The 14,640-nt window shown below is 39.5% G+C and overlaps 1 protein-coding gene across 1 annotated transcript in view; it reads left to right on the top strand.

The window, feature by feature from the left end:
- TAF4B (TATA-box binding protein associated factor 4b) overlaps positions 1-10,763 on the top strand; it is a 167,431-nt gene extending 156,668 nt beyond the window's left edge. Inside the window, exon 15 of the mRNA XM_050767138.1 lies at positions 8,913-10,763. Within this exon, the coding sequence (XP_050623095.1) occupies positions 8,913-9,080 (168 nt within the window). The 3' untranslated portion in view covers positions 9,081-10,763. The remainder of the gene's footprint in view (positions 1-8,912) is intronic.
- Positions 10,764-14,640: the final 3,877 nt, after the last annotated feature.

Here is a 14,640-nt window from a genome sequence, read left to right as displayed (position 1 = left end):
ATATAAACAGAACCAAAGACAAAAGCCACATGATTATCTCAATAGATGCAGAAAAGGCCTTTGACAAAATTCACCAGCCCTTCATGCTAAAAACTCTCAATAAATTTGGTATTGATGGAACGTATCTCAAAATAATAAGAGCTATTTATGACAAACCCACAGCCAATATCATACTGAATGGGCAAAAACTGGAAGCATTCCCCTTGAAAACTGGCATAAGACAGGGATATGCCCTCTCTCACCACTCCTATTGAATATAGTGTTGGAAGTTCTGGTCAGGGCAGTCAGGCAAGAGAAAGAAATAAAGGGTATTCAATTAGGAAAAGAAGAAGTCAAATTGTCCCTGTTTGCAGATGACATGATTGTTATTTAGAAAACCCGATTGTCTCAGCCCCAAATCTCCTTAAGCTGATAAGCAACTTCAGCAAAGTCTTAGGATGCAAAGTCATAATGTGCAAAAACCACAAGCATTCTTATACACCAATAACAGACAAACAGCCAAATCATGAATGAACTCCCATTCACAATTGCTTTAAAGAGAATAAAATACCTAGGAATCCAACTTACAAGGGATGCGAAGGACCTCTTCAAGGAGAACTACAAACCACTGCTCAGTGAAATAAAAGAGGACACAAACAAATGGAAGAACATTCCATGCCTATGGATAGGAACAATCAATATTGTGAAAATGGTCATACTGCCCAAGGTAATTTGTAGATTCAATTCCATCCCCATCAAGCTACCAGTTACTTTCTTCACAGAATTGGAAAAAACTACTTTCAAGTTCATATGGAACCAAAAAAGAGCCCGCATTGCCAAGACAATCCTAAGCCAAAAGAACAAAGCTGGAGGCATCACACTACCTGACTTCAAACTATACTACAAGGCTACAGTAACCAAAACAGCATGGTACTGGTTCCAAAACAGAGATATAGAACAATGGAACAGAACAGAGCCCTCAGAAATAATACCACACATCTACAACCATCTGATCTTTGACAAACCTGACAAAAACAAGAAATGGGGAAAGGATTCCCTATTTAATAGATGGTGCTGGGAGAACTGGCTAGCCATAAGTAGAAAGCTGAAACTGGATGCCTTCCTTATACCTTATATAAAAATTAATTCAAGATGGATTACAGACTTAAATTTTAGATCTAAAACCATAAAAACCCTAGAAGAAAACCTAGGTAATACCATTCAGGACACAGGCATGGGCAAGGACTTCATGTCTAAAACACCAAAAGGGATGGCACCAAGGGCCAGAGTTGACAAATGGGATCTGATTAAACTGAAGAACTTCTGTACAACAAAAGAAACTACCATCAGAGTGAACAGGCAACCTACAGAATGGGAGAAAATTTTTGCAATCTACTCATCTGACAAAGGGCTAATATCCAGAACCTACAAAGAACTCAAATTTACAAGAAAAAAAACCCAGCCCCATCAAAAAGTGGGCAAAGGGTATGACCAGATACTTCTGAAAAGAAGACATTTATGCAGCCAACAGACACATGAAAAAATACTCATCATCACTAGCTGTCGGAGAAATGCAAATCAGAACCACAATGAGATACCATCTCATACCAGTTAGAATGGTGATCATTAAAAAGTCAGGAAACAACAGGTGCTGGAGAGGATGTGGAGAAATAGGAACACTTTTACACTGTTGGTGGGACTGTAAACTAGTTCAACCATTGTAGAAGACAGTGTGGCGATTCCTCAAGGATCTAAAACTAGAGAAATACCATTTGACCCAGCCATCCCACTACTGGGTGTATACCCAAAGGATTATAAATCATGCTGCTATAAAGACATATGCACACGTATGTTTATTGCGGCACTATTCACAATAGCAAAGACTTGGAATCAACTCACATGTCCATCAATGATAGACTGGATTAGGAAAATGTGGCATATATACACCATAGAATACTATGCAGCCATAAAAAAGGATGAGTTCATGTCCTTTGTAGGGACGTGGATGCAGCTGGAAACCATCATTCTCAGCAAACTATTGCAGGAACAGAAGACCAAACACCACTTGTTCTCACTCATAGGTGGGAATTGAACAATGAGAACACTTAGACACAGGAAGGGGAACATCACCCACTGGGCCTGTTATGGGTTGGGGGAGGGGGAAGGGATAGCATTAGGACACATACCTAATGTAAATGACGAGTTAATGGGTGCAGCACACCAACATGGCACATGTATACATATGTAACCTGCACGTTGTGCACATGTACCCTAGAACATAAAGTATAATATATATATACACACACACACACACACATATATATATATATATAAAGAATAAAATGAAGGTGATAAAGATGAGAGAGCTGTTGCTTCAGAAATTTTGCTTGTTGACCAGCAGAGGGCAGTCACATTTGAAGCTCAGTATTTTTCTGTCCTGTGTTCCCCTTTAAGGCCTAGAAGCTTGGGTATTTTGAATATAAATTTTCAGTGTTCTTGTTACACTGGGTCAGGTATCCAGGGCACTTTTATTTATTTTTGCTTCTGAAACTTAGAAGATGTTCAGTTGTTTTTTTTTTTTTTTTTTCCTGGAGCTGGGTCTTCTTTCTACTCCCTATTCTTCATTGGACCTTGTTTCCTCCTTAACGCTGAAAAGACTTGAGCCATCCCTTAAGAGCTGCCATGGTGACATGAGGTTGTGACTTAGTGTAAATCAGGTAGAATCTGAGAATGTCATGAATCTTCGCCTCTTGATTCCTGTATTAAGAAATTCTCAGTTTTTGTGTTTGGTTAACTATTCACATTCTGGGACACAAATTTTGCTTTTATTAGTCTTAGGATTCAGGGAATTGAATGAAAGAGATTGACTTTTAGTTTCTAGAGACAATATTGATAAGCTTAGTTGATTCTGTACAGCAGCAGGCTCCTCCACTATTTAATTTGAGGAGTGTAAGAAAAACTTGTCACAAAAACTATCCACCTGTCACATGTCTGAAATGCCCATCAGTCTACTTTGGAGCTTTAGGCATTCAAGGCTCCCTTAAAATTCAGAAATTTCACTGAGAGGGACAAGGTAAGTATGGCAGCACAAATTATTTCTCTTGAGTTCAGTAACCAGTGATTTAGTGAAGACTTGAGAGAATAGGACCTGGATAGGAGGGGGATGGGAAAAAAGCTCTGGAGCTAGAATTACACTGTTTTCTGTTTGTAAACCTTCAGTGCCTTCCTACTAACTAGGGACTTCATTATGAGAATAGGGCGAACATTTTTAGAGCATATACCATTCTCATTTAATCTTCACACCAGCCATATGAGATAATTAGTATTACTGTCCCTAGTTTGCAGATTGGGAAACTGAGGCACAGAGAAATTAAGTAATTTGAGATTGCCTATGGAGGAGACAATGAGTGTTTACCACCGTTCGGTTATGTATGTCTTATGCTGCCTAGTACAGTTCCTTGCCCATAGTAGGTTACCAGTAACCCAGATAATTTTGAATGGAATCAGAACATGGACTAGCATGAAGCTACATTACCATGGATGGTGGCTCTTGGGAGGAGAGGCTTGTATGGAGTCACTATAAACCCCAACATGATTCCTGAAGACCCTGGGTTCATAAAGATGTCCTTTCTGCTTCTAATGTGGTAGAGCAGTCATCTAATTTAAGGAAATATGGAAAAAGAAGTAGAAAACCCTTTAAAGGTTATATTTCACAACACCTGCTGTATTAAGTTGAAGGGATAAAAATTGGATTACTAGTTATTTTTAGTTATTTAATATCATTATTAAAATGGTGCTACTTATCTAAAATTGGTAACTGATGATTTTGCATTTTTTCTTGTTAGAGCAATGGAGTTCCTCAAAAGTTTCATTATAAAAACAAGAAACTTAGTTTAGTGGTATAACAAAACAAATTAGGTGAGATAAGTTGTTAGTGGGCTGGGTAACATTAATGGGTAACAATTATCTGGCAATTTTAGAAGATGTTAACATTTAGGTTTGAGTCGGCTTCCTAGGACATCTGTTGTGCACCTGGGAAATGAATTGTTTGTTTCATCTTTCATTTTCATCCAGGAGAAGAATCCAGATTAAGGAATATCCTCATGTAGAAAGTTACATGGGAAAACCTTCTATTTCCAAAATGAACAGTATGCTAACAGTGAGAAGAATAAACAGCCCTTTTTTTTTTTTCCTTCTTAAAAACTCTGGGCCCTTAATCACGTTACTATTCTTTGTGATTTCTAATGTGACCAGAAATCAGTCCTAGTCAACTCTGGGGAAAGGACTTGGTGAGGCAGAGGAAAATTAAAACTGATGGTGAAAAAGTAGGTTTGGTTTTTATGGCTGTAAGTTATCTGTGTACTCTCTACCCTCTTAACTGTGGATAATTGAGAGTAGATGGTTATTTTGGCCAGGTCATTGTGATTGACAAGTTACAATTGCGGACTTCGCCAAATCATAAGCTCAGGAATAAAAATGCTACATATTTTGTATTCAGATTCAAGAAAGATTGACTTTCTAGTTAGCTGCTATTTGGGGAAAGAGAATGCTATCACCTTTGTAAAGTTGTGAATCATGAAAGACATTTCTGTTGGGTTACTGAAAATCCCTTGGGGTTTTTTTCATTTATAACATTGCCTCAGGCCCTCTGCTGCATCCTGTTGGAATGACCTTCTTTTCAACTCTGTGCTGGCAGCTGTAATATGGCTCTTTCCCCTGAATCCTTCAGGCTTGTCACATGACAAACATGAACTGTGACCCCTTTGTTCCTTACTCAGATGATTAGGTCTCTTTATTTTTTTTTTCTGTTTGACAATTTTGCCTTATTGTCTTTCCTTTCCCCCCTCTCTTTGCTTCCATGTTAATTTCTTCCTGAGGCAGGGTTTTTGGGGTAGCGATTTAATTTTTTATTGAAATATAGCATCAATATAAAAAGTACACAAGTCATAAGCTCACCACAATTTTCACAGCATGAACACATTCATGTAGGCAGTAGTTAGATCAAGAAGGAAACATCATCAGAACTCCAGACAACCTCACTCTTCTAATCACTTCTCATCTCCCCCATGAGAACTCACTCTCCTGACTTTTTTTTAGCTTTGTCTGTTTGGGGACTTGGTAGAAATTGAATCATACAGTATGAATTCCTTTGTGTCTGGTTCGTTTCATTGAACATTTTTGTGATACTTTTTCATGTTACCCAGTCATTATTGCTGTGTATCATTCCATGGTATGATTATTCCACAATTTATTGTACTCTTAATGTACTCACTTGGATTGTTTCCAAGAGCTTAGGGCTCTTGTGGATAGTTGTCATCCTTATACAATATCTTTTGATGAACCCATGGCATATTTCTGGGTATTTACATAGATGTGGAATTGCCGAGACATTGTGTCTGTCTAGCCAGTTATTTTACAATTTCATATAAAACACCAAAGTACTGATTTTAGGTAAACTCTTAGAAGATTTATAAACATATAGATACAGTTTTAGTGTAATATATCTAACTTATGGCTAAAGAAATTGCCTCTAGTTAAATGTATTGAAGTTTTTTGTTTTTTTGAGACAGAGTCTCACTCTGTCATCCAGGCTGTAGTGCAGTGGCATGATCTTGGCTCACTTCACCCTCTGCCTCCTGGGTTCAAGCAGTTCTTCCACCTCAGCCTCCCGAGTAAGTGAGCTTACAGACACACACCACCACGCCCGGCTCATTTTTTAATTTTTTTGGTAGAGATGGGGTTTCACCATGTTAGCCAGGCTGGTCTTGAACTCTTGACCTCAAGTGATTTGCTTGCCTTGGCCTAAATATATTGTAGTTTTAAACGGGTTGCTCCTGTAAACAACAAAACTGCCACTCACTGCCAATTATGTGTTTTAGTAACTTTCTTCCTAATATGTACTTTTTATTCAATTTTCTAAACAAAACTGAACTTTTGGTGCCATTCTGCAAAAATCTTATGAAGATATTTTGATGGTAATAATTTACAGTAGTTAAAATTACATCTGAGTTACACCATCTCTGAGTGTTGGTGCTAGCAGAGTGACACGCTAGTGCTTCACTGCCAGGCTTAGCTGAAGTTCCGGAGGCTTACACTTGTACAAATTGCATTCATTACCAAGAACCCTGCAGAAGTAGCGAGAGACTGGCTGTATGCTATGGATGGGCTCCGGGATAAGTAGCCAAACAATTGTGCAGCTGAGACCGATCTTTTTTTCCTCTTTTAGAATGTGGACTTTCCAGAATTTTTTCCATGGATACTTATAACAAGTTTAACTTAATGAGTATAAAAATATGACTGCGATATCATGTCCCTCAAAAACTGGGTAGTATCTCTTAAACAAGTTTTATTTGTCCATCAGATAAAGTACCCCTAAGTCATGCTGTGAACATGCATGGAATTAAGTTTGACTGATTTTGACCATGGTGTTTTGGAGACCTTAAGGGATTTCCTTCCTCTCCATCAAAACAAAACAAGAAACCCAAAAAGGTGGAAGGAGTAATTAAAATTTAATGGTTATAAAAGGACAGTAACAGAACCAGATTTTCTTCCTATGTTAGGTAAATATCTTTTCTTATGTATGTCTTTTTTTTTTTTTTTTTTTTTGAGACGGAGTCTCGCTCTGTCACCCAGGCTGGAGTACAGTGGCCGGATCTCAGCTCACTGCAAGCTCTGTCTCCCAGGTTTATGCCATTCTCCTGCCTCAGCCTCCCGAGTAGCTGGGACTACAGGCGCCCGCTACCTCGCCCGGCTAGTTTTTTTGTATTTTTAGTAGAGACGGGGTTTCACCGTGTTAGCCAGGATGGTCTCGATCTCCTGACCTTGTGATCCACCCGTCTCGGCCTCCCAAAGTGCTGGGATTACAGGCTTGAGCCACCGCGCCCGGCCTATGTATGTCTTTTGGGTGGATAAAAGACATTTGCCAGTCTTATTGAGATGTTTTTTGAAACAAAGGTAAAAAGAATCAAAGGATTTCATTTGTACAAAATTACCCTTTGAGAGTTCTATGTTTTTCTTTTCTTCCAATTAAAAGTAATAGCATATAGACGTACTGGTAATTCATATTGGTAAACACATTCGGAAAACTGTCTTAATTACAGGAGTGTTGTGTTTTCATCATTTTAAAATGACATTTAGAATTCTTGTTCTGTTTTAAACCGGTACATTCAATTTAGAAAATATTGTGGATATTTTGTTTGATATGTGTTGCTCTGTGAACTCTGCTAAGCCCTAGAGGAGACAGAAACCATAGTCCTTGTTCTCAGAAAGCTTACGGTCTAGTGGGTATGTGGTGGTGGTGGGAGCATATACAAATTACTGTAATACGATGTAAGGTCATTGCCACGGTGAGATTTCCTTGGATGAAGGACAGGTAGACCCATTTGAAATGGGTCTTAAAAGATGGGTAGATTGGCCTAGAATGGCCTCTTTGCGAATCTCTGTCTATTGTGGCTGCAGTTAAGATGCCTTGTAAAGGAGCAATGGGAAGTGAGGCTGGAGAGAAGGAAGCCAGGGTGATGGGTTTATATGTGATATGGTGGATGATACAGCACAGTGGTTAAGATCATTTACTTTATTTTTATTTTTATTATTTTTATTTTTTTGAGACAGAGTCTTGCTCTGTTGTCCAGGCGGGAATGCAGTAGCGCGATCTCAGCTCACTGCAGCCTCCGCCTCCCAGGTTCAACTTTCCTGCCTCAGCCTCCCTAGTAGCTGGGATTACAGGCACATGCCACCACACCCGGCTAATTTTTTTATTTTTAGTAGAGACGGGGTTTCACCATGTTGGCCAGGCTGGTCTCGAACTCCTGACTTCAGGTGAGCTGCCCACCTCGACCTCCCAAAGTGCTGGGATTACAGACGTGAGCTACCGTGCCCAACCAGAGCATTTACTTTAAATCAAATTAGAAACTGAGTCACAGCTCAACTTTGCTATGTGACCTTGAACAGATTGCTTAACCTGTCTAAGCTCAGTTTCCTCATTTGATAAATGGGGGCAGCGCTCATTTAAAACTGGCTGCAATTTTGTATAATAGAAAAGAGATAATATATGAAAAGTGCTCAGTGTGGTTCTCAAGAAGCTGCTCTGGGCAGTGGGGAGCCATTGAAGATTTTGGAACCATGGCCTTGTGGGATCTGAACAATGAAAGGCCTTCATTGTTATTTTCTATTATTGACATACAAAAGACTGCATACATTTTTTTTTTTTTTTTGAGACGGAGTCTCGCTCTATCGCCCAGGCTGGAGTACAGTGGCCGGATCTCAGCTCACCGCAAGCTCCGCCTCCCGGGTTCACGCCATTCTCCTGCCTCAGCCTCCTGAGTAGCTGTGACTACAGGCGTCCGCCACCTCGCCCGGCTAGTTTTTTGTATTTTTTTTAGTAGAGACAGGGTTTCACCGTTTTAGCCACGATGGTCTCGATCTCCTGACCTCGTGATCCGCCTGTCTCGGCCTCCCAAAGTGCTGGGATTACAGGTTTGAGCCACCGCGCCCGGCCAAGACTGCATACATTTAAAGTATACATTTGATAGATTTTTATGTATGCATACAGCTATGAAATCATCACCACAATCGAAGTGATAAACACATCTGTTACTCTCAAAAGATTTGTGTAAGGCCTTTAAAGAGGGAAAGGCTGGCCTGCAATGCGCTGGAAAGAATGGAGCCAAGTAGAGCCTGGAAATGGAGAAACCACTTCAGAGGCTATTGCCATGCTGCAGGTGAGAAGGAAGGAATGAATGAGCTCAGGTGATAGGTTTAGTGGCCATTTGAGGCTGACTGCTGGAGGACAGGGTTAGGTCTCCATCATTCCATTATCTCCAGTACCTAACCCAGTGACCAGGAGGTAGTGGGCTCTTACATGCTAGAATTGACAGGCTTTCCCTCTATGAAAGATTTTTATTTCAAATTGCTTTTCCTTTTATTATTTTTAGGGCTTAAAAGACAACCTTCTTGCTTCTGGGACATCCAGCCTGACAGCCACCAAACAATTGCATCGTCCAAGAATCACGAGAGTCTGCCTCAGGGACTTGATATTTTGTATGGAACAGGAACGGGAGATGAAGTATTCTCGAGCTCTATACCTGGCCCTTCTGAAGTGACCACTCCACTCTCCATCCAGATCCTTGCTATTTACTGCCAAAGAAGACACAAAGAGCATTGTTGCACTGTCCTGAAATTTCAATTTCTGGAAAATAATCACCAACATTGAAAGAGCATTGTTTACAGTTAGAAACTATATTAACTCTTACCTGTCCATCCCATGGGGCTCTTACAGACTCAAATTCATCTTTGTCTTCTTCATAAAATCAGTTATGAAATACACTTTGCACAGAATTCGGCATCTGCCCATCTGTGCATTAAATTAAAGCAAGTTAAGGCCCTGTTTGTTACTACCTGCCTCATCTGCCGAATTGTAGCAGGTGAGGTGTCCTTCCCTAATACAGCATGCATTGAGATGCAGGAGAAAGGAAGAGGTGTAAGAAAATACAAGAATGACTATTTCATTCTATATTGAACCTGTCCCAAAGTGGTAGGTTTTCTGGGCAGGAATCAGAAGTTGCTTAGCTAACTATGACAGTCACCTTCTGTACATGACAGGCCACAGAGTAGGGCCTGTGGTGACTTTGGTCGGCTGAGTTCCAATGTTGTCAAAACGAGACAAATGGGGATAGATTGTGCCTGGGATTGCTAATTCTCTGCTTCATATCACCATATGCCGTTTCTGGTACCAAGTGAGGGGACGTCCTTATCAGGAAAACCTTAAAATTAAATCTACCAATGTATCTTGTTGAAAAAACGGAAAAGGTGCAAAGTATTAGAAGGAACGTTAAGGCATTGCTTTCAAACTGATGAGGGGAATGTGAAAATGATATCATAAAACAGGAAATGTGCTTCATACGCCCAAGAGGGGAAGAGGTAGAATCGGAACTCCAAAACAATTGGTACATGTTTTGTTGATCGGGAAAAAAAATCACAGCACAACCAAAAAGGAGAATGTACCAGATGTTTTCAAATTATAGTATTTTGAAAGGAAAATGTTATTTTTTGTTTTGTATTGTTTTAAATCCCAAGAAGGATAGTTTTTGTAGTTCCTTCTGTCATAATGTATTTTAGTTATCCTAAGTTTTAAGCGTGTTGGCACATTTAAAAAATCCTAACTGATGATGAGAAATTTTTAACAATAGGACTTTATGTTGGATTCTGTACTTAAAAGGTACTGTCAGTATCTCACTCTTCGGAATATGAGCTCTAAATATGAGAAGCAAGTTATATGTGTTCACCTGAGGAAGAAGCTGATGGACAAAGCAAACCCTCTTTAAAAAAAAGAAAATTCCATGTGTGTGGAATACAGCTGGTGAAAAATAATCACAGTAGTTAGAATCACATACAGAAAAAAATGATTGAATCCTCCAAGAAGGTATTTCGGAAATGGGAAATGCTATACTTATAAGAATTCAGAGGAAAAAAAACCACCTCACGTATGTTATTCTTCATCCTGTTCTTCCTATTGGGACTGTTATGGCCACATTCTACACTATAGTAAATTTTAAATTGGCCACTTTTTTTTTTTGTTTCAGCAAGTTATGTAAAATGCTATAAATTATGTGAATGTTAAAGGAGTACTTTAAGAAGAGATCTTTATCCAAAGTTGTTTTTGTATATTTAAATGCTTACCTTTATTTTTTGTAAAGTGCAGCCTACTCATTTATGTATAATCTTACTGATCAGATGTTTAAAATTATTTCAAATACTTCATTAAAATAATTATTTTATTATAAGAATAACTGCTTAGTCACTGACTTTGAAAACCATTGTCCTTAGTAGTTAGCCCCCGATGTGCTCACATTGCTGGGCTGTGAATTTTTCCTAGCTCGGACTGTGAGTTACTTTGGAGTATGGGCATTTTTGGTTCCAGAAAGTCACTTCAGATCCAAATTGTTGTATCACTTTATTTGACATCGTTGTAAATTTGCAGGCTATTTGATTCACAAAGAAAGCTAAGCATACTCATTACAAAAGCTTTTCTTGCCCATCAGGGTTTTTTACTAAGGTATTTTTCAAAATTTATTTTTAATATTCATTTTTAAACTTTGTCTTGTGAAATATATCTTAAGAAAGAACAAATAAGTGCATCCAAGGTATTCCTCTGTGCAGTTTGCAGAATGGTGGCCTTGGAGTAGATTTGATCTACAAATGCATTCTCCTTGACTCAGACAGTATTGCCAATGTTTTAATTCATAAGAATCTATATTTCCATTTCTTTTGAGAAATTAGAAGATCGGGAATCCCTAGCTGTACCCTGGTGGCAACAATCCATCAGAGCTAACCAGCAGCTGTCTACTTTAGATACACAGGCATAAGTTTACCTTCCCTTGCCTGATTCATTTAGGCATTGGAGTTCATGACCCTTTGCCTTCAATATTTATTTTGCAGCTGGGCCTCACACCTGTAATCCCCAGCACTTAGGGAGACCGAGGTGGGAGGATTGCTTGAGGCTAAGTTTGAGACAGCCTGGGCAACACAGCAAGACCCACCTCTACAAAAAATGAAAGAATTAGCTGGGTGTGGTTATGTGCACCTGTAGTCCCAGCAACTCAGGAGGGCGAAGCAGGAGAATTGCTTGAGCCCAGGAGATTGAAGCTGCAGTGAGCTATGATCACACCACTGCACGCCAGCCTGGGTGACAGAACAAGATCCCATCTCAAAACAAAATGTGGCCTGGCACGGTGGCTCACGCCTGTAATCCCAGCACTTTGGGAGGCCAAGGTGGGTGGATCACTTGAGGTCAGCAGTTCAAGACCAGCCTGGCCAACGTGGTGAAACCCCATCTCTACTAAAAATACAAAAATTAGCCAGATGGGGTGTTAGGTGCCTGTAATCCCATCTACTGGGGAGGCTGAGGCAGGAGAATCATTTGAACCCAGGAGGGAGAGGTTGCAGTGAGCTGAGATCATGCCATTGCATTCCAGCCTGGGTGACAGAGTGAGACTCCATCTCAAAAGTGTGTGTGTGTGTGTGTTTATATACACATATACATGTATTTGTCTTGGGTGATGAACAGCTAAAAAGTACCAGAAATTCTCCATCTGTTTACTTTTTTAAAGCAACTCTACTGAGGTGTATTTTACATTAAAAAACTACCCATTTCATATATTTACTTTTATTTGTTTCTATATTTTAGACCCAGGGTCTTACTCTGTCACCTGAGGCTGGAGTGCAGTTGTGTAATGATGGCTCACTGTAACCTTGAATTCTTGGGCTCAGGCGGTCCTCCCACCTCAGCCTCCCAAGTAGCTGGAATTACAGGGTTGTGCCACCACATCTGTCTAATTTTGTATTTTTAGCATAGGCGGGGTTTCACTGCATTGGTCAGGCTGGTCTTGAACTCCTGACCCCAAGTGATCCACCCGCCTTTGCCTCCCAAAGTGCTGGGATTACAGGTGTGAGCCACTGTGCCCAGCCCGCATTTACTTTTAATAAGACTGAACGATCTTTTAAATGGTCTCCTGCTGAACATTTTTGATTCACAATAAAAAAGTAAACTTTAATATTTCTTAAGACCTGCATCTGAGGTAAATTTTGTAAGAATTATGGAAAAATTTTATTTAGAATTAAGAATAGTTATACTAGTCATGGTTAAAACAGAGAACACAAGCCGTGTTAAGGCATATTCTTTAGAAAAATACGGAACCAAGTTCTCAAGTTGATTAGTTTGGACTTTATCTCTTTGCCTAGTTGTACTGTCAACCAACTGTTTATAAAACTTTTTCCTCAACAAGACTCAGTGATTGTGCAGAGATAAAACTATAATGTGTCACATGTTTACACATGACCTAGTCGTCAGTTTTTATTTTGTTTTTAACATTTCTGTCTTTTTAAACACTTTCATATGCCTCTCTGAACTATTTTTTTTTTTACATGTGGACATGATTTATAGCTGATATCAGCATCTTTTCTGACTTTTTAATACTGCTTAATATTTTCATATGCATTTCAGCTGTATCACATTGGTGCATTTGCTTTTTTGCCGAAGTTGTTTCACCAGTTGGAAGTTGGTCTTCAGTAGATATTTTTGTTATTTTTCTTCTGGTAAACAATTGAGAGACTGTGCTGTACCAAACAAGAAACCGAAAGCGTTGATCATCATATAGCTGAACACTGGCTGATTCGGTGAGATATAGAAATATAAAGTAATAGAGTACATTACTATACACGGTATATAGATACAGAAAGTACTACAGATATATAAAGTAGGAGCATCACAGGCTATGTAGACCTTGCCACACTGAATATTTGTAGGAAGAAAATATTCCTGAGGAACACATTTAAAGACTTTTGGCTTTGTTGGTAAACCACAGTGAGAGCAATTTTAATGGCAACTCTTAAAATAATGTTAGGTTGCCATCTCTCCAAGTTCTTTTACCATGGATGGTGGTGAAGCAGTATTGCTATGGGCGAGAGCATACCCTGGCTTCCCATCTTAGTTCTGCCTCTTTCCAGTGTGTGACCTTGGCAAATTATTCAACTTTTCTGTGCCTTTGTTTTCTTGCGTGTATATAATAGGGACCACCTGTGAGGTGGTTGGGGGACTTTATTACATTGTCATATGTAAAGCACTGTTCTAAGTGCTTTATGTGTGAACAGTGCTAGAACATATAGTGAACAGTATACAGTCCTGCATCACTTAATGACAGAGACGATGGGGATATGTTCTAAGAAATGCATCAGGCAATTTTGTCGTGCAAATATCATAGATTATACTTAACCTAAATGGTGTAGCCTACTACACACCTAGGCTATATGGTGTAGCCTGTTTCTCATAGGTTACAAACCTGTACAGCCTGTTACTGTACTGAATACAGCAATTGTAACACAATGGTAACTATTTGTGTTTCTAAACATACCTAAACATAGACAAGGTACTATAAAAATACAGTATTATAATTATGTGGCACATGGCCATGTATGTTGGTTATTATTGTTTTATAGATTTTTGAATGGCATAGTTCAACTTCCTGTCGGCCTGTAGTACCTTTTTTTTTTTTTTGAGACAGAGTCTCACTCTGTTGCCCAGGCTGGAGTTCAGTGGCACCATCTTGGCTCACTGCAACCTCCGCCTCCCAAGTTCAAGCAATTCTCCTGCCTTAGCCTCCTGAGTAGCTGGGTTTACAGGCACGTGCCACCATACCCAGCTAATTTTTGTATTTTTAGCAGAGATGGGGTTTCTCCATGTTGGCCAGGCTGGTCTCGAACTCCTGACCTCAGGTGATCCTCCCGCCTTGGCCTCCCAAAGTGCTGGGATTATAGATGTGAGCCACCATGCCTGGCCTCCAGTACCATATTATATTGATGAAAGTCACTGACTGAATGCATGCACCTTAGTGTCTTATTTATAGACAGTGTCTAAGATCATGTGAGATTGTTATATATTGCACTGGGGATTGGGTAATGGGGAGGCTAGGAGGAGAAAGGTACGATAATACAGTGGAGCCATTTGTCAGAATAATTCTTATGTCTGTGGCTTTGCCTAGTAAGTTTCCTGTGGAATTGGAAGCAGTGAAGAAGCCATGTCATTACTTGAAAACACTATAGATACATGGTGAATATTCAAACAGTATAAAAAAGCATAGCAAAATAACTATCTTACTCAGACCTTCC

The sequence above is a fragment of the Macaca thibetana genome, chromosome 18 (assembly GCF_024542745.1).
Source record: "Macaca thibetana thibetana isolate TM-01 chromosome 18, ASM2454274v1, whole genome shotgun sequence".
NCBI classification, from domain to species: Eukaryota; Metazoa; Chordata; class Mammalia; order Primates; family Cercopithecidae; genus Macaca; species Macaca thibetana.
The sequence above is the reverse complement of the archived record's forward strand: the minus strand, read 5'-3'. Positions and strand labels throughout refer to the sequence as shown.